General features: G+C 59.4%; 1 protein-coding gene across 3 annotated transcripts in view; it reads right to left on the minus strand.

Annotated features, from left to right (window-relative positions):
• Positions 1 to 5,303: 5,303 nt before the first annotated feature.
• SARDH (sarcosine dehydrogenase) overlaps positions 5,304 to 27,426 on the minus strand; it is a 63,796-nt gene continuing 41,673 nt past the window's right edge. For all 3 annotated transcript variants that reach the window (XM_060300211.1, XM_060300212.1, XM_030838373.2), the window contains 5 exons: positions 24,275 to 24,368; positions 12,116 to 12,278; positions 11,375 to 11,543; positions 9,038 to 9,173; positions 5,304 to 6,611 (listed from right to left, as the gene is read on the minus strand). In XM_060300211.1, the coding sequence (XP_060156194.1) occupies positions 6,486 to 6,611; positions 9,038 to 9,173; positions 11,375 to 11,543; positions 12,116 to 12,278; positions 24,275 to 24,368 (688 nt within the window). In that variant the 3' untranslated portion in view covers positions 5,304 to 6,485. The remainder of the gene's footprint in view (positions 6,612 to 9,037; positions 9,174 to 11,374; positions 11,544 to 12,115; positions 12,279 to 24,274; positions 24,369 to 27,426) is intronic.

Below are 27,426 nucleotides of genomic sequence, written 5' to 3' on the forward strand. Positions count from 1 at the left end.
GCTGGCCCCGCGTCCCCGGTCCCGGCTGATGGCGCTCTGTGTGGGCATGTGACAGGTGAGAGTGCTGCTTCAACGTGTCCCTGCAGACTGGCTCACGTGTCGCAGTGGGCGTCTTCCCAGCTGACAGAGACAGGACAAGCCATTTAGCTAGTTAGAGACTTGCCTGGGGAAACTGCTCCATTGCAGGGTAAACAGATATTTTCGCCCACCTAAAGGGAAAGCCTAACAGCACCTCTTACCACCACCGAAAGATGCGACAGCAGAGATCCAGACAAGGATCTGGGCGCCGGCTCCTTGGGAAGCGGAATTAATAGCCCGGGTCGCTTCTCTCTGCGGTGGGACAGGCAGCTGATGGAGCAAGCGGGCCCTGGAATCAGACCTGCGTGAGAAGTCCAGCCCCACCTCCCTGACCCTTAGTCTCCTCATCTGTAAAACGGGGCCAGCGCCGTGCGGGTTACTGAGACAATAAAACTCGTGCACAGGGCGGCACCCAGCGACGGCTAGTACAGGGTGGTGCTGCCTGGCCAGGCACCCTGTCCCGGGCGGAGCAGAACATGCCTCACGCCTCCTGGGTCAGTCTTCACGTTCCTCCCTCTTTCTTCGCTGCCTCTGTTGAAGGCCAAGTTCAGCTCTTGGGTGGTTTCTGCCAGGAGTGACAGATTCAACTCTGTCCAGCCAGTTCAGCAAAATTCTGTACAGCCTCTAGGGGAGAGAGAGGGTGATGGATGGCCTCCAAGTCCCCCCCAGCCCCGCCTTACACCCCAACAGCCGTCCGCTAAGCGCTGCCTCTCCTCCTGCCAGACACTTCATTACAGACGGGACGAACGGGCCCAGGCGCCCTGCACTGCGTCACATAAATCATGGCTTTCTGCGCCGTAAGTCACAGGCCATGATGGCTGTGAAACGCCAGGCCTGACAGAGGCTGCAGGGCGGCCAGCCCTCTGTCATCTTTAGAGCCCGGGACGACAGCGGGGAGAGAGGCCCCTCCCCTCAGGGCGCAGCCCTTGGGAGGGCAGCTGGAGCTCGCCCAGCCTCCGGCCCTGGTCTTCTGGCCCCAAAAGACCCCTTCCCTCGGATCATGCCCACCTGGCAGCCCAGACAGGGGTCCCAGTCAGCCCAGAGCTGTGGCAGAGGGTTCGAGGTTGACCCCCGGGCCTCACACCCACCAAGCCCCTCCTGGCCGCCATTGCTTTGTTCCACACTTGTGGCACCCCAGCCTCACCAAGGAGGGAGCTGAGGTTCACAGAGGAGAAGCCCCTCCTCACCCGGGGCCCCTGGGGGATTAGTGGAGATCAGGAATCACACCCAGTTCCAGAACCTTCCGCCACCCACACCGACACCGTCTCCCCTTCACTCACTGTCGCTCGCAGGCTGGTCACTCTTTTCCTCGTGGGCAGCCTGCGCTTCTCCCCCTATCCCGCCCAGATTACCGCACCCGTGTCACTGATAAGAGTACATACCTGGTTCTGTGCTAACCCTCCCACGAACCCACGACAGACTGTTTCTGCTCCCACGGACAGATGGGGAAACTCAGAGATCTAAAGCTAGGTGCTGAGGTCACCCAGAGTGAGCACAGGGCCAGGAAGTGACCCCGGGCCTGTGTGACCGCAAAGCCTGGGCTTGCAACCTCCATGTCCTTGCTTAGGACCCAGGCACTGTCCCGGGGCCTCGTGGGGACTAAGCAATGACAGCTGGGGCAAATGTTCACTACCTGAAAATAGCCGGTCAGGGCGAGGCACTACCTTGGCCAGGTCCCTTTGAGCACTGTCCAGGATCCCCCATCTTCTGAAGGACTGGGGCGGTGGAAAGAGGGCGGTGAGGGTCCCGCAGCCTGGGTTCCCAACCCTCCCTCTGCTGTGTGGCCCTGGCCAATTTACTTTCCTTCTCTGGGCCTCCATCTTCCCATCTGCCCATGGAGAAGGTTCCCCAGCCTCCTGGGGGCAAGAGCTGCTCGGGTGACATGCCCAGAGTCCCGGGCTGAGGTGCGCCCACGCATGCTCAGTGTTGAGAAGGCCTGGGGCTGGGTGGTGGGGGCCGTCCCCAGGCTGCAGGCTCCCACGGGAGCAGGTGTGCCTGCCTGAGCCGGTCCCGGGAGGCTCCAGGGCTATATTGCCCGGTGGCCATTAAGCTCATGTGGCTGTTTAAGCTTAATTTTAAATGAATTAAAATGATATAAAACATTTGGGTTCTCAGTCACACCGGCCACATTTCAAACACTCGATAGCCACGTGTGTCCATGGCTACTGTAGGCGCAGCCCAGGTACAGAGCATTTCCATCAACGTGGAAAGTTCCACCGGGCTGCGCTGCACCACGGCCGGGTCCCAGACAGCACCAGCTTAGCTGAGCTGCCTGGGCTGGGAGCCACGTGCATCCTCACATCCCAGCAACCCTCTTGACGGGCCCGGCTCCGGACAGAGCAGCTGGACCACCGCAGGGGTGCAGGAATTGTCCACGGAGGCATTTGGGGCAGGACCAGTCTCCCAGGCTAAGGATGGTCCCTCCTGCTTCGGAAGGTCCAGCCCCTTAGCCCCAGTGCAAAGCATTAGCAGCTTCCTGCATTATGACCACGGACAGGCCTCCAAAAGCCCAGTGGGAATGCTTCGATTCCCCCCACCGTCCCTGGCCCCCAGCCACCCATCCTGTGGTGCAGATGGAGAAACAGCCCAGGGGCTCCTAGGGGCTCCTACTGTCCTCTGCTCCATTGCAGCGAAAAACAAATCTTCTCGTTATTGCAAAGAACCCCCGTTTCGTCCCCCTCCGACCCTTCCAAAATGCCCTGAAAACCACGCAGGGTCTCCCGGGGACACACACGGCTCTATTTTCTCCCGTCTGTCTAGCGCCCCCACCCTCACCCACCCTCAAGCATACATTCCACATTTCCCTGCATTTTCAAGAGGTTCTTGGGTGGAAGGCAGCCCACTGTGTCCCACGAATCCCAGGCCAGAAACTTCTGTGTTTGTGGCAGGTTCCTAATAAGGACTTGAGGAGCCTTCAGCGGGAGATTCTAGACTAGACCCCAGGAAGCCCTCCCCCTGTGCTGACATCATGGCCCAGGAGGCCTTCCTTTGCCTATGTGTGGGGACCTTCGCCCTCTGTCCCCTCCCCGGTCAGAAACCAAAGCTTTGCCCAGGGCTTCCATCCTGCCCCTTCCTCCTCTGGAGGTGAGAGGAGGGGGGGGGGCAGGAGGGGGGAGGCGAGAGGAGACAGTTATTTAGGGTCCACGGAGGCAGTTCCTAGGAGATGCCTGGAGACCTCACAGGAGAGGGGAGGGGCGGCCCAGGCGGAGCCCCGTGTGGGCGGCCGAGGGGCAGTCACCCCCAGGCCCGGCCTGGCCCACAGACCCCTAGGTGCAGCGTTTCGGGGGTTAGCGTGTTTGCAGCGGGGGCCTTGAGCGATGAGCCTTTAAACTGGGGAGACTGAAGAATAAAGCTGAGAGGGAACAAAGGCAGAACCAGAACCAGCTCATGCTGGGGGTGGTCTGAGGCCTTCCAGCACTGCCAGGGGCCCCTGAGCCCCTGGAGTGGCTGTCAGGTGAGGAAAATCGGCAGGCCCCCTGAAAGGCCGCCTGGCGCCCCTGGCGACTGCACCAGCCCCGTGGCCATGCTCGGCGAGGCCCCTCCCGGCCACAGCGTCCACGCCTCCCCACGGCCCACTGCATGCCCCACTGTCTCCCGCTCGTGTAGTGGGGCAAGGACCCTGGGAGGAGTGAGGGTCTCGCCAGGGTCCCAGGGATTCCGCCTGGTGGACCCTCTTCAAGCTCACTCTGCGCGACCCTGAGCCAGATGGCTCAGTACCTTCCTCTCCAGCAGTGACCTGGGCGGGTGGTTCTGGCCGCCCAAGGGAAGCGCTTTGTTCCACGGGGTGGGGATGAGCTGAGCGCTTGGCCCATCCAGGCCAGATGGTGCTTCTGTCGGGCAGGAGGGTCCGCGGCAGGCAGAAGCTCCACTAGGGTGTCCTCAAGCGGAGGCAGGGCAAGGGAGCCCAGGGGCTGTGCCCCCACCGCCCCCTTGCAGATGGAGTGGCTGAAGTCCGGATGGGTAAACACGGCCCAGGCCACGTGGCAGGTCAGGCTCACCCCAGGACCTTAGCACGTGACGGGCTCATCGTCCACAAACACTCAAATGTATCCCCAGCTCCTCTCCTTTGCCGAATGCTTTTGTTGCCCCTCTTACCAGCTCTTCTGGAGGGAGGGGGACCCCACGCCAGCTCCGTGTATGTGAGGTGTCTGGGAATCGAGTGGGCTGCGAGTTGCCTGGGGATTCCACTGCCAGGGCCCTTGGTCCTCACTGAGGACAGGGGCACCTCGTTCCCGCCAGCCACGCAAAGACCAGAGGCGGGGTGCCAGCGGCTCTGATGCAAATGCCCTTGCTGGGTGCAGGGGTCTGGGGCCCCTGTGGTCCCTAACAACCTGCCAGGCTGACAGACAGGAGCTAGTGAGAGAGTCGGGGCCTTCACCGTCCCGGGCCCCTGCAGGAGGCTCAGAGCTCCCGGCACGGCTGGAGCCGCACGCAGGTTGAGTCTGAGGGCGCGGGGGCGTGGGGGGGGGCACCCTTCTCCTGTGTCCAGCCAAGCTCAGTACTCAGAGCCACGGTGAGGACCACAGTGCTCATTCTGTCCAGAAAAGCCTTCCAAAACAGATGCAACAGGGTGTGTCTGGAATGGGATTAGGAAGGACGGGCTGAGGTCACTGGCTCCGAGGGGAGGGTGATGTGTTCTAGCCCTAAGCGACCGGGCAGCCTGCTGAGGGCCAGGCCGTGGCCTAGACCTTCCCGAGCTGCGGGATGAAGCAGGTGAGCTGGGGGGCGGCCCATGACAGCCTCTCTCGTGTCGGCGACCCAGTGCCCTTTGCAGAGGGGCCAGAGCTATTTCTCCCCGGCAGAGGAACAAACACAAACAGGGAGGGCGAGAGCGAACGTTTGTGTTTCTGGGTTCAACCCCTGGGGAAGGAGTCGGGCTGGAACCTGGGCCTGACCTCCCTCGTCCAAGGCCTCCCCCAAGGACGGCTGTGGAATGAACACGTGCACAGGCCCCGAACAGAGGTCCATGGCCAAGCCAAAGGGCCCGGGGAAGCAGCCCAGGCCATCTGGGAAGCCAGCTACCCTCCTCTCCTCCGCTGGCCCTACGGGGTCCACTCGGGGTTCCCCAGGCCCGTCTGTGACCAGGGTGGTGGGGGGGCTGCAGGCGTTCTTTTGCCTGGGGCTTGGGAAAGACAGAGGTCCCCGCCCCCCAGCTTGCGGTCTGGCGAGGGGGCCAGATTCTCTCTACAAAGGTCACCCGAAACCCAAACGTCTTCCCATGGCCTTGGCTTTATTAGCCTGACCTGTTCCGGCCCCGTCTGCCGTGGGGCTGAGTGGTGTGTGCGCCTCTGAAGGCAGCCTGGGCCCTCCGGGGACTGCCTGCACCTCCGGCACCACGTGGCTTCCCGCCTGTGTCTGCGGGAGCCGTGTCTCTCCTGTCCCCGAGCATCTGCCACGCCCGCTCCCCACGGGGCCGGGCTCGCTGGGCACAGCCGCGTGGTGCCGCTTTGTGGCAGCTGCCTGGGCCCTGGGCTGGCCCCCATCCCGGCAGGGAGGCAGGGCTCCTCCAGAGGCACGGAGGACAGGTCTGGAAGCCCCACGAAGGGAGCAGGGGACTCACCCCCTTTCAAGGGCCTGTGCGAGGCCCATCCCCAGGGGGCCGGAAGAGTGGGAGACCAGGACCAGAGCTCAGTCCTAATCAAAGAGTAAGGACAGGAGGCACCCATCCAGGCAGGAGGAGTCTGCCAGGTTCTCACCCAGCAGCATGCCTTCCTCTCCAGACCTAGAGAGCGAGGGGCTCTCGGGGAAACCAAGCCAGGAGAGGGAGCTTCTGCACAGGGGAGGGCGGGTGCTGATCTGAGACCCCTCCCACCCCTGCTTCTGGCACCGCTTTCAGGGCTGGGAACTCTCAGGAGGCTCAAGGCAGGAAGAGCTTGCTGTCTGATCCACCCCCCCACCCTTCCTGGGATCTGGGAACCAGACCATTCTGCTAACCTTGACCTCAGGGACCGGGCCAGTCTGGCACGCACGCTCTCTGCCTTCACTACTGCGCCTGAGGCAGACAGTACTAATCAATCCCCAGTTCCAGACACACCTTACACCTCTCGGAGGCTGCGCTGGGCAGCCTTCCAGTCAAGGCTAGGAACCAGGGTAAAGCTCCCTGCCTCCCTGCTTTGACACGGGCCTTATCGAGTGCTTCCTAAGCGCTTCTCAGAAGCTCTCAAGGCTACAGGCGTGGTCCCTGAGCCTAAGGGGTTATGGGTGGCTTTTTTAGGGTGTGGGTGGACTCGAGACCACCCTTTGGTCAGTGGCCACAGCACGGGCCTTCTGGGTCCTCCTTCCACCCTCTCAGTTTGCATCTGTTGTGGGGGGGATGGTTCGCAGGCCTCGACTGAGGGCAGGGGGAGCCCAAGTTCTGGCCAGTGTCCTCCGGCCTCCGGATCGGCTGAGGCCCCACTCCCCGCCCCTCAGTAGATCCCTTTCATCCTCTTGTTGTCGGGATCGAAGGGAGACTTGAGGTGAGCCTGGGCCGGGTAGGTCACCCCCATCCTCTCCAGGGCGTACTCTCCACTCTTCACAAAGTCCAGCGAGACCTAGTAGCAGAAGAGGAGGGATCTTGGTCACTCGTTACCCAGTGGGTGCTGGGCTCACGCTACCTGCCTCTTGGGACGGGGCCAGCTGTCTCGGCCTCACGCCCCTCCTGCGGGCAAACCCGTCGCTGTGCTGAGGGTCCTCCCTGAGCCGAGGAACTGCCCTGAGCAGGTAGATTCCGTGTCCCCGTGCCCCCGAGTTGGACTTGAGCACCTGGGGTCCAGCAGAGCCGAGGTCTGGCAGTCAGCGAGATCTCTCCCGCGGGGCAGCACCCCTCCGCCCTGGAACTGCAGGTTCCTGGGAACCGGAGCACGGCCTGGACACGCAGGGCAGTGGCGGGCAGAGGCAGAATGGGCTGGCCCGGCGCAGGATCCTGTTCTCCGGGTGCAGAGAATACACCCAGGGCCGGGCCTCACGGAGGGGCTCTGCTTGGGTTGTTAAATGACCTCTCTCGGTAGCTCAGGGCTGGATGGAAAAAATACCCCAAAGAGACGAGGCTTTTTACGTGACCGCAGTGTTGGAATGACGCGGCTTCTAGACCAGGCTTCTGAGCCGTGGTGGGCACTGGCCGGGCTCAAAGCTCCACACTGCCCCCACTGGGCCCAGAGGCAGGTGGCAGAGACCACTGGTGCCTTCAGACGTCTGAAGGACGGGCTTGCCCAGAGCTGGGGCGTAGTCCTTGCTAATAAACACCCCGGAGGCCACCAATTCTGCCCCCAGGTCCAGAGCCTTGCCTTTCAAGGGCAGTTTTCCTATTTTACAAAGGAGTCTTGGTTATCCCGCTGCTGTGCTGGTAAATGTTTAACAACCAGCTCTCAAGGGAGGGGAAGGGGTTGGGGGATGGGGGAGGCCTGATGGTGGCGTTTGCCCATTTCCATGGTACAAACACACTGGACATCCCTGATGGCGGGGTTGGGAAGAGGTGGACACAGTCGGCTCTTACAAGCCAGCCTGAGCCGGCCCTGGCCCTGCACCGGTCTAACCGGGTATCCTGGGCCTCCTGTCTGGGTAGGTATAAGCGTTCCTTCCTCGGTCACGTTAATTAGAAACCCAACCTGACCAAGCAGAAAAAGCAAGAATTATTGTTCTTTGAAAGAAGAGGTGACTAGGCCTGCACCCACCCCTACCCTTGCATGGGGCAAATGGACACGGGGCTTCAGCTGGGACCCAGGGCTCCATATCTGGGGTGTCAGAGGGTCCTTTGTCACCGCAAAACGTCATCACTAGCCATGGCAACCCCACGGCAATAAGTGGAGCTCATTAAGGCTCCACTTAGAGCAGAGATCTGTAGACAGCCCTGTGAGGCAGGTGGGAATAATCTGTCCCCATTTTACAGATGAGGAAACCGAGGCTCAGAGAGACGCCCTTGTCCAAGGTCGCCAGGCCAGTCCAGGGCAGAGCGCCAAAGCTACTGAGGCCGAGCCTGTGTCCTGAGCCTCCCAGCCCACTGTGGATGCAGCCTCCTCAGACAGCACCGCAGCCTGGCCCCTGCCCCCTTGGGCCTGCCATCGGGCCTGGCCCGCCCCTGCACCTCTGCCAGGGCTGGTCTGACTCACTCCTCCTGCCCCCTCCATGCTGCTGCTTCCAGGTGCCTCCCCCAACCTGGAGCCTCAGTGGGGGGGAGGTGGGGGGCCGCAGCCCAGAGACAGTCGGGGCAGGGGAGGCCGGAAGGCCCAGCTGGGTAGGCATCCCTGCCCCGACATCAGAGCCTCTTGGGGCCCCTTTCTCCGCCGTCAGGGGGCTGGTGCACGACTCCAGGGAAGCAAGCAGGCAAAGATGGCACCGATGATAATGAGCTCCCCCCACCACTCGCGTCACACCACCCAGCCAGCCCGGCACGAGCTTCACACCCCCCCAGGGCTCAGACCCCTGGAGGCCCTCTAAGGGCCCTCGCTCTGCCCTCACTCCCCTGCCAGTGTGGACGGCGGCATCCACGCTCGGTGGGGGATTATTTGGGTTTACAAATGATCGTTTGGGCAAAATGTTTAGATTTTCTCCACCCAGAACAAGCTGCCCCTCTGTCTCATTGCCAAGTTTCTCAAATGTGCCTGCGCGCGCGCGTGTCTGTGTGCACCTGTGTCAGTACGTGTGCGCACATGCGGGTATTCGCGCGTGTACACTGACGTGTGTGCACACAACCGTCTGCACGCACACGGGGTCTCAAGCTCTAGGAAGCAGCGGGCGTTAGCCGGGCCCAGAGCCTCTTCCTGACCGGGAGAAGCTTGGAGCTTCCAAAATCAGATTCTTTTGGAGAGAAAACATGGAAAGAGCTCCGACTCTGCCCAGGAACACAGCCCCATCAGTCAGTCACCTCACTGTGCTCTGGTCCCCGCACGCCCGGCATACTCGAGGCGGTGGGCAGGGGTGCTGGTGCGGAGCCTGAGAGGACCTGGGGCTCCCGGTGGCAGTGCTGGGGAGTTGGACTCACCGGCCCGCCGCTGGGGTCCCGGATGTAGCCGTAGGCCAGGGTCTTGTCGATGGTGAACCCAAAGTCGGCTCTCCGGACGTGGCCCACCACCTGGCCGTTTCTCCAGATGGCCTCCAGGCCGAACATGGGCACTTTCCTGGAAGAAGCAATAGACAGCTGGGACCCCAGAGCCCCCGAAGGGGAAACTCCTGCGCTTCGCCTGGTCGAGGAGAGAGGAGCCGCGCCCGCAGGCCACGGGCTCCACGCTGCGGGGCTGGTCTGCTATGAGCCCCCGTGCCCAGCGCCTGGGCCCCGGGGATGCCACGGCACAGGCTCCGAGCAAATAAATGAATGAACAGAAAACACCAAAACCAGGATCTGACTTCCGTGTCTCTAGGGACAGGCCCCACAGGTTTGGAAGAGGCCCACCTTGAGGATTTGACTTCTGATCAGTTTAAAACTGTCGTACGACTTATTTTACTCTGGGGTCTCCTTTTTCTACAGCGTGCTGCATCGTCTATTAAAAGTGATTTTCTGTATTACACGTAAGGTACAACGCTCGCTGTAAAAGTTTTGAAAATGCAAGATAGAAAACAAAGATTAAGCTACAGTCACAGAAACGCCAACACCGGATCGTCTGGTGCAGATCTGGGCAGACGTGCCCCTCCTGTGCGTCGCACCTGCGAGGGCTGTGCTGGGCCCTGGGGAGGCCGCGAGCACCACGTGGCCCCGTGGGTCCCCGGGGCGGGTGTGAGGACCACGCCCGGAGGCGAGTGGGGCACAGCTGGGCCCAGTTACGGTAACTGGAACTGGGTGAACCCTACACTGAGGAAAAGAGCCTGCACAGGGTCCGGGGTGCCGCCCAGTTCAGAGACCAGGAGGGAAAGGTCTGGGCCCCACGGGTCCAGTGGATGAGGGTGGGACGGAAGGAGGCTATGTAAGCACCTTCTTGTCTCCTTTGGTCTCACCCAGTCCTACCGGGACGCCACGTCCCTGGGAGGGAACAGCCTCAGAGAGGCCACCTGCCTCGCCCAGGGCCCCAGAGCAAATGCCGCGGGAGTTCTCTGTGACTCCCCAGCCGGCGCCCAGGCCGGGTCTCTCCTCAGGCCTGGGACCGGCCAGGCCACGGCACTGGGTGGGTTCTGCAGCCCGGCAGGGAACCCCCGAGCGGGGAGAGCCAGGCTGTGGCCGGTGCGGTCTGAAGTTGTGGGCGCTTCCTGGAGGGCCAGGCGGCAGAAGGCCTCGGCGGACCCCTGCTCTACCTGCACCCCAAACCAGAGCTGAGCTGCTCCCCCGGAGACGGACAAGGAATCAAGCGGAGAGGCGGCCTGATGGGAGCCCAGGGAGAAGCCGTAGGACGGTGACGGCCCCCAGCTCTGCTCTCTCTCCGCCCCCCTCCCCTGGGCACTCCCAACACTTGCTTTGAAGGTTCCAAATCTGGGAGAAGTGGCACCCTTGACGGCTGGCTGTCAGCTCCAAATCGACGAAGCCCAGAGACGCCCGCCGCCCTGGAGACGGTTGCTACTCAGACTCCGTGTCACACCATCTATGTCTTCCAGTGCCAGCACCCCGGACCCAGGGACAATGTGGGCTCAGCTCCGAGCACGTAAGGGCGACACGCTCAAAAGCGGCCCCGGGGGAGGTGGGGGAGAAGGGATCAGGCCCCACCACAGGGCTCTCCTTCCCCCTCTGCCTCGTGCCCGGGCGAGAGCCACCCTGTCCCTTGGCCCCCATGGTCTCCACCTGTAAGTGGGGCTGGTGGCCCCAGCCCGGCCCTTCCCTCCACGGTCCCCCCTCCCGGGCTGTGGGGGGGCTCTAATGAGGACACAGTGGGACGTGGCAGCACCGTGACGGGCAGCCAGCTCGAGGCCCTTGGTCTGGCGCCTCCCACAGAGCTGGCTGGGGTTGGCAAGGCCTTTCACTTTTAAAATCTGTGTTTGAGGGAATTCCCTGGCGGTCCAGCGGTAAGGACTCTGCACGTTCACTGCCGAGGGTGTGGGTTCAATCCCCGGTTGGGGAACTAAGACACTGCCAGCGCATGGCATGGCCAAAGTAAAATAAAATCAAATCTGCGTCTGATGAGCGCGACCCTCTTTACTCCCTGCTGACCAGCACTGGCCCCGGGCCTGGTTTGCACCCTGCCCGGCCCTGGCGGGATCTGAGTTTGCAGCGCTGGCTTCGGAGTCAGGCCCGGCATGGACCCAGCCTTCTCACCTGTAACGGGGCTGCGGTGGGAGTTCTGGGAGAGGGTGCCTGGCCTGTGGGGAGCGTCACACCAGGCGGCTCGAGAGGAGGAACCCCGAGGCCTGCTTGTCTGCGGCAGTCACTTCTGGCAGCCCTGGCCCCAGGGGTACTCACTCGTCCACGGTGAAGCCCACCAGGCGCCGGCAGAGGCCCTTGGCCCGCTGCTTCTCCAGGGCCTCGCGCCCCAGGAAGGGGATGGCGGACTTGAGTTTGCAGGCGAAGGCCAAACCCGCCTCCAGGGGGCTGTCATCGGGCCGCAGGTCGGCGTGCCAGTGCCGGTAGCCTGGGTGGGAGACGACGGGGTCAGCGCCAGCAGAGGCAGACACAAGCCCTTCGCGAGACGCACGTGGGCCCCTGCCCCAGCCCACATGCCCACCCTAGAAACTCCGTGACCTGGGCCTCCCGGGGCGGGGGGCATCCTCGATCGTAGTAGGTCCCCTGGACGAGCCCCCATCAGCACTGCGGCACCTGTGCCGTCAGGCTGGGGGCCCTGGGGAGGGGGCTGTGAAGGGGCAGCACTGAGGGCCCCTTCCCGTTCCGATGTCCTCCAGCTCTCTCCGGGAAACTTGGCACTACGTCCAAATCCAGCTCTGGCCCCCGCCCGCCCCTACCTGGGAGAGCACCCCTCCCCTCAAGAGTGCTGGTGTCAAGAGATGCCAGCACCACCCCCGGGCCTGCATGGAGGACCCGGTTCGTGGACAGCAAAGGGGGTTTGGGGAGATAGCAAAGGTTGGGGGAAGGGGGAGCACAGTGGGGCTGGAAGGATCATGGGGCCAGAGGTGGGGGTAACAGCCTCTCTGCCTCCAGTGAACGTGGCTCAGGCAGCCCACCGTGGTGTCCAAACCCTGCACACACCTTTCTCGATGCTCAGGGAGTCGATGGCCCGGTACCCGGCATTGACGAGGCCGTGCTTGGCCCCTGCTGCCATCACAGCCTGGTACACGGGCAGGCAGGACGACCTCGGGATGTGCAGCTCCCAGCCCAGCTCCCCAACGAAGGACAGCCTCATGGCCCGGACCTGGAGGACAAGTCACAGCTTAGACGTGGGCCAGGGTCAGACGACTGAGGTAAAGGTCCAGCCACCACTTACTGGTGGACACTTCCTACCGTCAGCATTATTAGCCGGCCCTGGGCCCAGGCCACGGCCTCTGGCCCCAAGAAATAGGGGGTCCCGAGGAGAGTCCTCAGGGGCACTCTGGAAATGTTTTTTGTTGTTGTTTAATAAGTTTATTGATGATCGATTGATTTTTGGCTGCCTTGGGTCTTCGTTGCTGCACGCGGGCTTTCTCTTGTTGCGGCGAGTGGAGGCTACTCTTCGTTGCGGTGCACGGGCTTCTCATTGCGGTGGCTTCTCTTGTTGGGGAGCACAGGCTCTAGGCGTGCGGGCTTCAGTAGTTGTGGCACGCGGGCTCAGTAGTTGTAGCTTGCAGGCTCTAGAGCACAGTCTCAGTAGCTAAGGCCCATGGGCTTAGTTGTTCCGTGGCATGTGGGATCTGCCCGGACCAGGGCTCGAACCCATGTTCCCTGCATTGGCAGGCGGATTCTTAACCACTGTGCCACCAGGGAAGTCCCTGGAAATCTTTAAAAGGAAGGGGTGTCGTCATTGGGGGTGGGAGAAAGTGGACATGTGGTTCCCGGGCCACAGCTCTTCTCCTAAGTGACTGTAGGGATGCCCTTGGGCCTCTGTAACCAATGACTACAAACCCGGGGACTTAAAACCACAGAAGTGTGCTCTCTCCCAGTTCTGAGGCCCGAAGCCCAAAAGCAAGGTGTGGGCAGGGCCACGCTCCCTCTGGAGGCCCCAGGCGCTCCTGGCTGCGTCATCCCGACCTCTGGCTCACTCTCCTCTGTGTCTGTGTCTCCTCGTCTCCAGCAGGACACTTGCCGTTGGGATGGGCTCCACCCTGAGCCAGGATGGTCTCACCCTGAGATCCTCTGCCTTAATCACAACTGCAGAGACCTTATTTCCAAGGCCCCATCCCCAGGTCCGGGGTGGGGACGTGGACGTCTCTTTTGGGGGCCACCGTTCAATCGTCGCAGTGACTCGGGCAAGCCTCTTGGCCTCCCTTTGACCTCGATTTCCTTGTCCATAAGCGGGGTCAGGGGCCTGGCTCTGTCTGTCTTAGGAAGCCTGACTTTTCCTGCACGGCTGGTTTGGGGGCTCGTCACTTACACATCCGGCACCTGGCGGCCGCCTCCAGCCTTCGGGCAAATACTTGAACCCTCAGCGTCCCCGTGCGCAAGGCCCAAGCGTGGGACTGTCCAGCTCACAAAAGGGACAGGGAGGGTACAGCAAGTCACAGAGCTCATGGAGACGGAGGACCTGATCCCATTACTGCTCTGAGCCCCAAGGGCTGCCCAGTGCAGCTCCTGCCAGGATAATACCTGAGCAGAAGGAGAGCGGGGGCCACTCTGCCGACCACGGAACCAGCGCCTTATAACTCTGACACTTCAATCACACCGCCACCGAGGGGCTGGATTCGGGAAGCTTTTGAAACAGCACAAATTTGCCCTGAGTTGCCATTTGTCCGGGCCTCTCAAAAAACTCAAAATTGACACAGAAAATGTACTGTTGACATTTCACTGCTCCCCTGCCTTGTCAACGGGCTTCTAATTTTAGACAGCCCACGGAGGAGCTCAGGGCTCAAAGCCAATCTCATTTTGAACAGGAAAAAATCATTTTTAAAGCTCACCCATTCACGGCCTCAGGATCGCCGGTCTTATCGGACATACAGCCCCCCAGTTAAGTCAGGCTCTTGAATGAATTTACGGGTGGGATGGAGCTGCCCCCAGCCCCTTCCCCAGCTCCCAGGAGCCCGGCGAGGCCAGGAAGCTGGCTGGTCTCCATCATACCCCAGCACACAGACGGGCTGAATTAATACTTCCTGAGTGAAGGGGGAAAACAGGCACAGATGGACAGAGCTCTGCTTTCTGGCAAAGTGAGGGGAAGGGTTTGGGGATTCCTAGGTGACTTTCTAAGTTGCCGGCATCATTGGTTCTTGAGACATCTTGTGTTTTTTCCTCCACCGAAACAGTGGAGTTGGGGGAGGTCTCATTTCTTCTGAGAGAGGACACGTACTGAAGGGAAGGGCCGAAAATAAGGGCGTCTGGAACATGAGCTCAGGGTCAGCCAGACCCACGGGCTGCCTCTCCCAGCCTCAGTGCCCCCATCTGATAAATGGGGTGAGCATCAAGTTCATGGGAAGCTGGTGCCTGATACACAGTCATCTGACGGTCAACGTGGGCTTGGATGGACTTTAGGAAGCAATCCCCAAACTGAGGCAAACTCCCCTTCAAAACAGCCCCACACTGCTCTGGGAACCATGGGCAGTGGACAGGGCCACAGAATTGTGGAAGGCCATCAGGAAGGGCCTTAAAGCAGGTTTTGTTTAAACCCTTTTCAGATCCCAAAGACTCCCCCGATACTGTCAGAACCGACAAACCAAGTCAGCAAGGTTGCAGGATATAAAATCAACATGCAAAACTGGCTGCCTTTCTATACCCTAACAATGGACCATCTAAACAGGGAATTAGAAAACTATCTGTTTACAATCACATCCAAAAAAATAAAATCCCTAGGAAGAAACCTAACGACGGTGGTGAAAGACTTGCACGCTGAGAACTATGAAACATTGCCTAAAGAAATGAAAGTTCTTTCATTACACAAATAAATGGAAAGACATCTCGTGTCCTCAAGATATCAACGCTACCCAAACCATCTACAGATTCAATACAATCTCTATCAAAATCCCAGTGGCATTTTTTTGCAGAAATAGAAAAATTCACCCTAACAGTCATATGGGTGACCTCAAATAGCCAGACAATCTTGGAAAAGAATGAGGCTGAAGGACTCACTTCCTGATTTCAGAAGTTATTACAAAGCTACCACATCAAAACAGCATGGTACAGCATAAAATCAGACAAACAAATCAACGGAACAGAAAAGACAGCCCAGAAATAAACCCTCATGTAAATGCCCAGTGACCCTTAACAAGGGATGCAAGACTGTTCCGTGGGGAAAGGACAGTCTCTTCAACAAAGTGATGGAAAAACTGAACCTTATCTTACACCATATATAAACATTAACTCAAACTGGATTAAAGACCTAAATGTGACGCCTCCGACTGTAAAAGCCCTAGAAGAAAACACAGAGGAAAACTTCGTGACACTGGACTTGGTGGTGATTTCTCGAATATGATACCAAAAGCACAGGCAACAAAAAGCAAAAATAATTAAATGGGACTCCAGCAAATGTAAACATTTCTGTGCATCAAAGGACACAACCAACAGTGAGAAGGCAACCTACAGAATGGGAGAAAACATTTACAAATCATGTATCCGATAAAGGGTTACTATCCGGACTATATAAAGAGCTCCTACAACTCAACAAAAACAACCTGATTAAGAAATGAACTAAGAACGTGAATAGACATTTCACAAAGATGATATACGAATGGCCAACAAGCATATGAAAAGATGGGCAATGTCACTAAACATTAGGGAATGTAAATGAAAACCACGATGAAATATGATTTCAGACCCATTAGCATGGTTCCTATTTAAAAGAAAACACAGAAAATAATCAGTGTTGGCGAGAATGTGAAGGAATTGGAACCCTTGGGCACAGTTGGGGGGAATGTAAAATAGTGTAACTGTTAGGAGAAACAGTATGGTGATTCCTCAAAAAATTAAAAATAGAACTACCATATGTCCAGCAATCCCACTTCTGGGTACATATGCAAAAGAACTGAGGGGTAGAGAAGGAGCCGGTCTGGTCATGTGCGTCCCGGGCAACAAGCATCCTGTTATCATCAGACAAACTTAGCTCTGCAAATAAACGCTGGAACAGGACCTCGTGTGAGGCCCTGCTGGGAGCAATGCCCTTTTCTGCTTGGCCCAGCTGGGGTGACCACTCAGGAATCAACAGGGCTTGGCCAGTGCCCATCTTTGCAGTGGCCAGTGTGCTTCTGGCCGGCTGGCCCACACAGGAAGGAATTGCTTCTAAAGCCAGCAAGAGCCACCTGCCCGCTGGGCCCCCTGGGAGGCTCAGACTCCTGGGCTGTGGAACGGAGACGCTAGAGGACCCCTGAGTGAGAAGAGATCCTGCTGGGGTGGGGAGGCAGACCCGCTAAGCCCCAAACACCTGGGTGAACGTCATCACTTCTATGCAGTGCTTCTTCATTCCAAATTGGCTCAAGGACCCTCTCCTTTTGGAAGGTTCTGGGTTTCAGACCCCTCCACCAGGACATGTGGGGCCCTGTAGAAAGTTCTGCGGGATGCTACGGGTCCCCAAGGGTGAGAGGATTCTCCGCTCTGCCCATCACATGTTTCATTCAGGCCACTAGGGTGGCAATGAGATGGTCAGCAGGGCGTGGTGTGGGGGAGTTCTCCCATCCTGAGGCCGAGAGTGTCCCCATCAGACTGGGCTGCAGCAGGCTTAAGGCTTATCCGCCCCGTAAGGACAAGGCTGGAATCCGGAACACGAGTCACGAGATGCCTCTGAGCCCCAACCCGGGGCTCTGCACACAGTGCGTGGTCAGTAATGTCTGTGGTCCCACACGGGGTCACCTGCCCCAGACACAGATGGCCAGCCCAGCAAGACGAAGCTCCTAGCTACCCAGTCCACAAACACCTGTGCTCAAACATCCCGTGGGGCCCTGGCACGCCCGCCCCCAAGCTCTGGACCCTCCACAGTACTCAGGATGCTGCCTGGTCCTCCCGGCACTCACACCTGACGCAGGGCAGGTGAGGGCCAGCCACCCAGCAGTGCAGGCACCAGAGTTGCTGAGAGCGTGGGCTTGGGTGCCACATAGCTACTAGGTTGAAGTATGAGCCACAACCGTTGCATCCCTGGCGACTGACATCCCTGAGTCTGCTTCTGCAAATCCTGGCCGATAATAGAGCTCCTAGGGCCCATGGGAGCAGTCAACAAAGCTGGCACTATAGAGCCCCAGGCAGGAGGCTGGCTACTCGGAGAGGTGGGTGCCGCTGGCGCGCCCATTTTACAGATAAGGAAACTGGGGCTCAGGGAGGTCAAGCCACTTGCCCAAGGCCCAGTGATGTCCTAGAAAATGTTCAACAATCAACTCTTGGGGGGCAGGGGGCTGTTCTGTAGCATTTACCACTTCCTGTGGTAGAAGTACTCCTGCTGCAGCGGATTTCAAGCTAACGATGGTTTAACCACCCCTTGCTGATTTTCGTACAGGTTTAACCCTCAGCTCTCACGAGCTGGCATGAGCACTTCCCAAGGCGCTCGGAGGACTCACAGCTAGTAAGTCAGAGCAAGGAGTCGACACCATAAGATCCTCCCTCCCTGCCCTCGACTGCCTCACTGGAATATTTTTGTGGGGAGGGAATATGTTCAGGTTTCAGTAAAATGGATTTGGGGGCTTGGTTCCATGTTTGGTGCACCAGGGAACTTCCTGCCAGCTCTCCGTGGGGAGGACTGAAATCAGGGTAGCGCTAGGTGCCCACCCCAGCTCGGATAAAGGCCACACGAGTGCCCCAGGCAGGAGAGCCTAGGTCACTCCTGTGGGATGTTTGGCCACGGGCAGCATCAGAACAAGCCTGGAGTAGCCTCTCTGGGCAGACACCGCAGGAAGGCTTGAGCAGATGTGCCCACAGACACGGGCCCAAGCTCTCTCAAATCACATTAGCTCGTGGTGATTTCACCTGTTTCCGGGGAGTCTGGGTGTGTACCGGCACCCCGACTCACCAGGCACGTCGTCCAAACTCAGTCACCCCTTAAATAAGTGAGGGTCTCAGGGGCTCCCGAGGCAGGGTATAGGCAGGGATCAGAGGATGTGCAGCCCCCTGCAGGGGCCCAGAGCCCTGAATCCACAGGAGAGGGAAGAAGGCAGGTGGCAGGAGGTTGAAAGGATCTTCATTTTTCAAATCCTCTGGACATCCCAAGACACCCTTGATTCCAAAACCATCCTGCAGTGGGGTGTGCAATCTCTCCTAGGAGTCTGGACCAGAAGGCTAGTTTACGGTGGTGCTGGTAGTTCTGGTGACGGTGGAGGTGAAGGTAATGGTGGTAGTAAAGATAGTGGTAATGGTAGTGGTTGGTGGGGATGATGTCTGTGGTAGCAAGGTTGATGGCAGTATGGTGGTGGTGGAAGCGGTGGTGGTGGCAGTGATGATGATGGTGGTGATGGTGGTGATAGTGGTAATGGTGGTGGTGGTGGTGGTGATGGTGATGGTGATGGTGATGGTGGTGGTGATGGTGGTGGTGGTGATGGTGGTGGTGGTGATGGTGACGGTGGTGATAATGATGATGGTGGTGATTGTGGTGATGGTGGTGGTGGTGGTGATGGTGGTGATGGTGGTGGTGGTGGTGGTGGTGGTGATGGTGATGGTGGTGATGGTGGTGGTGGTGGTGATGGTGGTGGTGGTGGTGGTGGTGGTGGTGATGGTGGTGATGGTGGTGGTGGTGGTGATGGTGGTGATGGTGGTGGTGGTGGTGGTGGTGGTGATGGTGATGGTGATGGTGATGGTGGTGATGGTGGTGGTGATGGTGATGGTGGTGGTGGTGGTGGTGGTGGTGGTGATGGTGGTGATGGTGGTGGTGGTGGTGATGGTGACGGTGATGGTGATGGTGGTGGTGATGGTGGTGGTGGTGATGGTGACGGTGGTGATGGTGATGATGATGATGGTGGTGATGGTGATGGTGGTGGTGATGGTGGTGGTGGTGGTGGTGATGGTGGTGGTGGTGATGGTGATGGTGATGGTGATGGTGGTGATGGTGGTGGTGATGGTGATGGTGGTGGTGGTGATGGTGGTGGTGGTGATGGTGGTGGTGGTGGTGGTGGTGGTGGTGATGGTGGTGATGGTGGTGGTGACGGTGGTGATGGTGATGATGATGATGGTGGTGATGGTGATGATGGTGGTGGTGATGGTGGTGGTGGTGGTGGTGATGGTGGTGGTGATGATGGTGGTGATGGTGATGGTGGTGACGGTGGTGGTGGTGGTGGTGGTGATGGTGATGGGGGGGATGGTGATTGGAAACCAATTTTCAAAGATTCAGAATAAATAAAAGGTGTGATGCTCAAACCACACTTCACAAACTTGGCCGTCTCAGAGGATCAAAAAAAGAGCCACAGATTCCAAGCAGGTGGTGAACGCTATGGCCCACCCCCAGAAAGGCCCCGTCTGCACCTACAGACAACGGCAGGGGCCGCACGATCAGAACATCCTTGCAGAGAACGGACGGGGTTCTGCCCTGGAGGAGCTTCCAGAATCTCTGAAGCACACTCCTGGGAGTCCCTCTAAGCCACCCAACCTCATTCCAGCCACACTTTGTCCTTATACTTTCATGGCAAGAAGCTGTCACTGCCCCCCACGGGACACCCCTGAATAGTGGCCTTGGCCACCATGTCTCTCAGCTACACACCACCTCCAGCTCTCTAGGACAGAGGTGAATTTGCACAAGATGTGCAAAGCGACTTTTTAGGCGACGGCTAAAACCCAGTTGGCAAACACAGGCTCTGTGAAGGTATGGGCATCCCGCCTCTGTTCGTACAACGCGTGGGGGTGGGAGAATGTTCCATCCCAGACTAATTGAATCTGAGTGGTGTCACAGCAAGGACACACACAGTCAGGAAAAGAAATTCAATTTCCTTTTGACCTGCAATTAATTTTCAGGAAAAAATCGCTTTATCACCTTGTCTAAAGATGAGCTTCTAGCCCAGCACCTTATGCTTTCAGAAGGGGTCCCCGTCCTTAGTTGAGTCAGGGAGACACCGCGCCTCCCCTGGGAACCAGGCCAGGAACAGGCTTTCACTGGGAACCTCGCTGACCTTGAGGACATCCGGTCAGCTGGCTGCCCAGGGGACAACTCCCGTCCTGTGTTCTTCCTCTAGGAATGCAAGGATCTTGCAAGCCTGGGGCTGGTCCAAGCATCGCAGAATTATCGCAAAACAACGGCACTGCTCGGCTGGAGGCGCCGCTCAGCCACGGCCGCCCACCCACGCGTTAGCCGTGAGCGTGGGTCACTGTGGGCGGCGGCGGGGTCCTGCTCACCCACCCTCGGGCAGGATCTGTGGTTCTGGGCTCTGACCCTCATCATTTTCCGCGTATCCCTCGTGACCCGGAGGCCTTCCCGATGACTCAGACACACATATTCCTCTCCTGCATCTGGTTGGCTGGCATCCAATTATCTCCCATAAAGGCTTGGCCCCGAGCTCCGGGCCCAGCATCGCAACATTGACGGAACCGGTGTCAACACATGACGATATTATTTAGGAGAATATGAAATTCCCCCTGGATCCAGAGAGCATGCAGGTTATCTGGACAGACTTACAGGACGGGCCAGAAAAGATTTTGGTCATTGTCTAAACTTTGTGCTACAGATGGGGAAACTGAGACCCAGAGAGGTGGTCCCACAGAGGCCGGGGCAGGACCAGAAACCAGGCCTGCTGGCCCCCAGCTCTGCTGGGCGCTGAGGTGATGGCGCTTCCGGACCCCCGGATCCCGGGCTGACCCGGTTCCCGCCTCCCCGCCTGCCTGTGAGGCCACCTTGGGTGGGGGCCAGGGCGGTGGCCAGCGCAGGTCCCATGGCCCAAGTCCTGCTGGCCGCTGACTTCCCCATCCCTCTCGCCGGCCAGTGGATGGGAAGGCCTTTGTGCCCCTGGCCTGGACCGTCTGGGAACTTGTGGCTTGGGTCACTGTGAGGTCAGCAAAAACCGTAACACGGACACAAAGGAGCCACAGTTTAGCCTTTGGGGCCCTCGGGAGAAGGCGCGGTCGCCAAGGCAGGACTGGAGTCCCCCTGCGAACGTCTTCCTCTTCACCCCCACGTCAGCTGCTGAGCAGTGGCGGCTCCTCTCACCGCCCAGGCCCTCGCTCCGATGCAGGCTGGGCTAGGGCTGCAGCGTCCTTCCCGTCCCCCAACCTCAACTAGGCTGTGAGCCTGTGGAGGGCCAGGCCCGTGTCTTCCAGCCCAGAGCCCTGACCTGGCAGGCTCCCAGCCAACACGTCCAGAATTAATTCTAGGGAGAACGTTGGGGAGCTCGGCACTGGGATAGAGCCTTCAGTTTGGAAGGAATGCTGGAACTCAGCTGGGCATCCAGATTGGCCATGTATGAGCCGACGGGCCAAATCCCTCAGGTAGCGACTGGCCTTGGACAGCTCTGTGCTTCTCCCCGACCCTGCCCCAAAGGCCTCGGGGACAGAAAATACCAAATGACTGCTGAACGGCCAGGAAGGCTGGGACCACGTCCCTGGGACGCCTCTGTCTCTGGGTTCTGAGGAATGTGTCATAGGTCAATAATCAGAGTCACAAAAGGCCCACCAGCGAGGCAAGCCCAACACAGGGTTATTCCAAGGAGAAAAAGCAGCCCAACCACATGTCCTGCTCAGCGGAGAGGATGACCCGACGTTCAGAGTGGTTCTCAGGCAGTATTTCAAGGAACAGGAAAACTATCACAGCAACTTAGTAAGAGAACAAAGCCGAACGTGCAAACTATATACATGGGATGACCTTGCTTCTGTTTTAAAATTTACAGGCAGAGATTAGGGAGAGAAGATGGAAGGAAGTACACTGTCAACCTTGGCTTTCTCTCTGGTGGAATGAGAGGGGTTTTTGTTTGTTCTTATTTTACTAATATTCCCCATTTATAGTGAAACAACCCATCAACTCTTCAGCCAGACTCTGTGGCAGGTGAGAAAGGGAAGTCTCAGAGAGGTCAAGGGTCACGCCCAAAGGGGTCATGTCAGCGGTGAGGTCTGCACCCAGGCCCTGCACACTGTGTACTGTGGTTGGAGACAGAGAAACGAGCAGTAAGGTGCTTTTGACTAAACCAGTAAAGCCAGTTCCAGAGGAGGGGGTGGAGAGAAGCAGCCCGTGTATGTCCTGCACCCCATGTATCCCACCCCGTGGCCCCCGACCTGTGCCTGTTACCCCACGCAGGAGTTCATCCTGGAGTCTGACCTCTGCTTCCACCGGCCAGAGCCCCGGCCCAGCCCGGCTCCTGGAGGCCAAGATGCAGCCAGACGGCCGTGGGCCAGGCCTGGGGCGGCAGCCAGGGCCGGGAAGGGCCGGCCCCCATTGCAGCCCGTTGTCCAAGACTAAGGCCCAGGTGCCTCGCTGCAGCGACCCTCGGCTGGCAGGGGAAGTGCTCCCACCTGGTCTTCTCCCACACAAACCCTGGAACCACACACAGGCTGAGCCAGCGCCAAGCTCCCAGCTCCCCCTCCCACTTCACAAGTCAGGACGCCGCCCCAGACAGGGCTGGGCACTGCATGGACCCCACGGGGGCCGAGAGGGCCAGGGCTGCAGCCGGGGCGGGCCAGACGCCACTGTGGCCTGGGGTGGAGCTGTGCCATTCCCTCAAAACGCACGCCCTCTCTGGTCCCGGCAGGCAGCTTTGTACCAAGCAGGCAGGAAGCAAGCTAGACAGAGACATCCCCAGTTTCCTGCCCCCCAGCACAGCCTCCAGAGAGGGAAGGCAGACCAGAGCCGGGCCAGCGCTCCTCGGCTCTGCAGAGCTGCTTTTATCTAGTTTCTCCTGGCAGCCTCCTTTCTGATGTCATTGAAACATTGTTTACTTGCTTAACGGGACCCAGATTCCTCTGACCTCCAGCCCCTCTGCAGGCCAGGATCACAAACACCCCTTAGCACTTTCCCCCCCAAACCCCCCAGATGAACATGAAGGAAGTAGAAGAGGGGGAAGTGCCCCTGAATCCGGCTGTCTGTCCACCCACCCCCTCCTTAAGGCCACCTCCGTGTTACTGACATATTCGTGCGCTTTTTATGTTTCATTAGCTGGGGGCGGGCCTGGGCAGTCCATCCAACTTCTCTGAGCTCAATTCAGGGAAACATCCGTCCTGGGGGTAACATTTCCTACGTCGGGAGCTGCTGTACGACCTCGTTCAACGCACCTGGCTGTGACTGCACACCTGCTAACAGGGCGATCACAGGGCAGCACCTCCTCCCCTGCCCCACCCCCTCTTCCCCTGCCACGGCAGTTCTGCCTCTGGGGACGCGTGGCTACGTCTGGACACAGTTTTGGTTGTCACATCTGGGGGTGCTCCTGGCGTCAAGTGGGTGAGGCCAGGCACGCTGCTCCACACACTGCGATGACCGGGATGCGCTCCCTGCCCCGCCGGAATATCTGTTCCGAAACGTCACCGACAGTGCTGAGGCCGAGAAGCCCTTGCTAGAACCTTCCACACTGTCGTGAGTGTTAAGTACTAAGGACTCGTGAGTCACATGCTTTGTGCCTGGCGCCTCGCGGGCCCTCGGCTGGCAGCGGCTGAGGTCACCTTGACCGCCTTCTCCTCACCTTGCCCTTGGGAAGTCAGGGTGCAGAACACGATGCTCATTTTCCTAAAAGGACACCACGGCCCAGGAGTAGGGCCTGACCAGAGCTGGACCCGGGACCCCGGCCCCAGGGTCTCTGAGGACATTGAGTCCGCTGTGGCCCTGATACTGTCCACAGTCTCAGAAGCTTCCGGTCCTGGGACCCGGCCTTCTGGAGCTGGGGGAAGGGCAGGGGCTGCTCCCCGGGGCCTGGCGGTGCACCCCGAGCGTTCCCTCCCCTCTCCCGCAGTGCGGGGGGCTGGGAAGGGGGAACACTCCAGAGGACAGGCCGCCTCCTCAGGACACGCAGACCTCCGGAGCAGCGTAATTGCTTGGCTGTCCCCAGCGCTGTCATCTCCAGGGAGGCGCAGGAAATGCCCTGATCTGGGAGGGCGTGCCCTTGCCTCTGAGGAGCGGACACTGGGGGCAGCTTCCCAGGTGGCAAGTCCCTGGCAGAAGCTTGGGACTGTGCCCCTCAGCGTGCGCCAGACACCAGGTGGGGCACAGGCGATACCTGACTTTGACCCCCGTTCCTCGTCTGAGGCCCTAACAGCCTGTGGGCAGGACATGTGGTCCCCACTTCACAGTAGGGAACCAGGGTCCAGGGAGGTCCACAGACGTGCCCAGGGGCACACGACTCCCAAGCCCCGGGTTTGTTCCCTTGCAGCTGCTGCCCCCTACAGCCCAGGGGACAGCGGCCAGGTGGTACCTACCAGGTGCCCGGCGGCTCTCACCAGCTTGTGAGTGAACAGCGGGAAGGCCTCATTGCTCAGGTCTGCATCGAGCACTTCCTGGAGAATGGCCCGGCTGTGAGCGAGAGCAAGGTCGGTCAGTCAGTCGGTCAACAAACACCTGCCCAGCCCTCCTGGGTGTGTGGCCTGGCTGGAGACGCACTGGGGACACAGCAGTGAGGAGGACAGGGCCCTGCCCTCACGGGGCAGACCGCCAACAAACATGCTAGTAATAAAACACACCAAGAGGGAGACGCACCCCAAATCCAGTCAGATAAGAAAGGCACCTTCATCAGAGCAGTGACAGGAACAACCAAGCCCTGGGCAGAGACACGACTCAGAGATGGGCGCTCACAAGCTCTCCTTTCTCAGATGGGGGAACCAAGGCCTGGGGCAGTCATCTAGCCAGCTAACGCTCCTCATGCCACAGGCCCCCAAGGGCAGGGCCCGCCCTCCTCAGCTCCCCTGCCCTGCTGGCCCGGCAGCCTGGCTCTCATGCTGGATGGGTTACCTGAGACCTCTCGGTGTCTGTGGAAACCTTCAGTTCCTGGGCACCGTGCCCCTTGCCTCCCTCCAGGACTTAGTTGACTCTTGCTCCCCTGCATGTTTCCACCGGGTGCCCCGGCCCCAGTTTAAAGTTTTGTTATCCTTCAGGTTTGGTGCATCCGTCACCTCCTACAAGAAGGCCTCCCTGATTCCCCGAGTCTGGGTCAGGTTCCCGCCCCTCCCCACACTGCCCCCGGTCTGAGCTCACAGCCCTGATACGTCTCCTGCCAGGGTACCTCTCACACTAGTTGTATTGATACTTGCCCCCACTGAACCAGGAGCTCTGTGCCAACAGGGCCCCTATGCCTGGCACAGAGAGGACAACTGGTAAATAGGGCTGATTGAAAATGGGCTGGCTTTGCACTGCAGGGCCAGCTCCCCATTGGCAGGAGACAGCCCCACCATTTCTGCCTCGCAGGGGTCCCAGCCAGTGCCCAGAAACACGTCTGAGGCGAATCCCCAGCCCCACGGTGCTGGGAGCTGCCCGCCCACGCCTGCCCGAGGTGCCCAGCGTGCTGCAGTGTGTCAAGATCCTTATGTAACACCCCGGCGCCCACGTGGCGTCAGCCCCCGGAGAACCCACACCCAGTCCTTAAGAAGCCCATCCTCTCCGCGGCCCTGAGCGGATGGGGCCAGGGCTGCTCCCTGGTCTTCCCAGCAGGGGAAGGAGGAAGGAGGCTGGAGCTGCCACCCGGGGCCGGCGTGGCCTTAGCAGTGCCAGGGGTGCCCCAGCTCGGGCACCGAGCTGGGCAGGCAGGTCTGCCAAGCACGGGTCGGGGTGCAGGAGGCTGTGCCTCTGTCAAGGGGCAGCGGGTGGCACCAGAGGGCACCGGCTCCGGTCAGAGAGCAGGTTCAGGTCCTGCTTCCTTCACTCACTCCCACCCCAGCCTCGCCTCAGTCCCCTCGTCCACTCCAGGAGGGCAGCGATGCCACCTCACGGGGCCCTTGGGAGGGGGCAGCCACCAGAAAGCACGCGCCAAGCGCCGTGGCACTAACAGCTACGATGGCAATCACTGTTCCCCGCCGTGTCTCCCCCAGTCACGTGTGGCCTCTTGAGCTTAAGGTAATTAGGGTAAAACATTCTATCCCACGGCCACATGTCAAGGCCTCAGTGGCCGCATACAGCTTAGTGGCTACTGTACTGGACCACCAATTATGGAATGTTTCCAGAAAGTTCTATCGGTCAGCAGGTCATACAGCATCTCCCATGGTCCAGGTGCCGCGCCGAATGCTTTCCACCTGACAGCTCAGAAAGTTTAGCCCTTGTCAGCGGTGCTGGTAACATTATTATTCATACAAGAAACTTCGGGTTATTTTTGAAAGAGCGAGGACAATTTGGGGGAGAAAGCTAAGAAGTTACCAGGAGGAGGAAAGCTTGTCTTCCTGCCCTGGCAGCTGTCACTTGCCACCCTCCTTGAGCAGCTTCTAATGAGGCTGGAAGAGGCTGGTCTGTCCTCCCGGGGCCACACCTTGATCTGTCTGTCTGGTACCCCCTCCCTCCCCTGCCCGCTCACCTCCACCACCAAACCAAAAATGGCCCAGTCCCTGGCCAAGGTCGCAGTGCAGATGAAGCTGAGGCTTCCGAGGATGGCCTCGAGCTCAGGAGGCCAGGACGCCCACCCCCGTTCAGCCCAGAGATGCGGAGGTCAGTGTGTGGGGAGAGGAACCCCACATACTGGACCCATCGACCACCTGGACACAGCTCATCACTCTCCGCTCAGAATCCCTGCTTCACCTGGCCCCTGAGGCTCCTCACACCTGCCGGCCTCCTACTCCCTGGCCCAGAATCAGAGACCCCGTTAAAGCCCTTCTTCTGCTCAGTTCCCTCTCCTGGAGGAGTAGCCTCTGCACCTGTAGGCTCTCGCCTCCATTGCCCTCTGAGCCTGTCTCCTATGGCCCTGGCCTCACTGCTTTTCCTCCTGCCACAGGGCCTTTGCACCTGCTGCCTCCTCTGCCTGAAACACTGTCCCTTCAGAGAGCTCCAAGCCTTGACCCCTCATTTCCCGCAGTGTCTCCTCCAAGGGCCCCCTAATAAATATTGCTTTTCATGAGAAGCCTGAAGTCCAGCACTTGATGGTTAAGGTACACAACGAGCCGTGATTCGGAGAGCACGTACCGCGTGTGCCGTGTGCCTCTGTGCGAGACGATGCACGCTCAGAGCCAGCTACACTCCACCCGGGAGGGGAGGGCCGCCAGCCCAGGACCCAGCGGGGGTGCTGCAGGCTTGGTCAGCTCCAAAGAACCAGGGAAAATGGACCCCGTGGCGGGACCTGCGTGCACTGTCTGGGGATCCTGGCATGACCCCGGCTGACAAGGATGTCCCGTGGACACGGCCATGCTGCATCTAAGCGTCAGCTTTGGGATAACCTGGCTGGAGGTGCACCGTCCTCTCTTCTTCACCAATAAGAATAAAAATACTTCTAACCACCTCCAAGGGCTGTGATCAGGACTGGAGGAGATGTTGGCACATCCCAGGCCCCTGGCTTGTCGATGTCAACACGCTGTGCTTCCCCTCTTATCCCCTATCCCCCCGTCCCCTCTCCAAAGTGCAGCCAGAGGGATCTTTCCAACGTGCACAGCTGCTCAGG

The sequence above is a fragment of the Globicephala melas genome, chromosome 6 (assembly GCF_963455315.2).
Source record: "Globicephala melas chromosome 6, mGloMel1.2, whole genome shotgun sequence".
Taxonomy (NCBI): Eukaryota; Metazoa; Chordata; class Mammalia; order Artiodactyla; family Delphinidae; genus Globicephala; species Globicephala melas.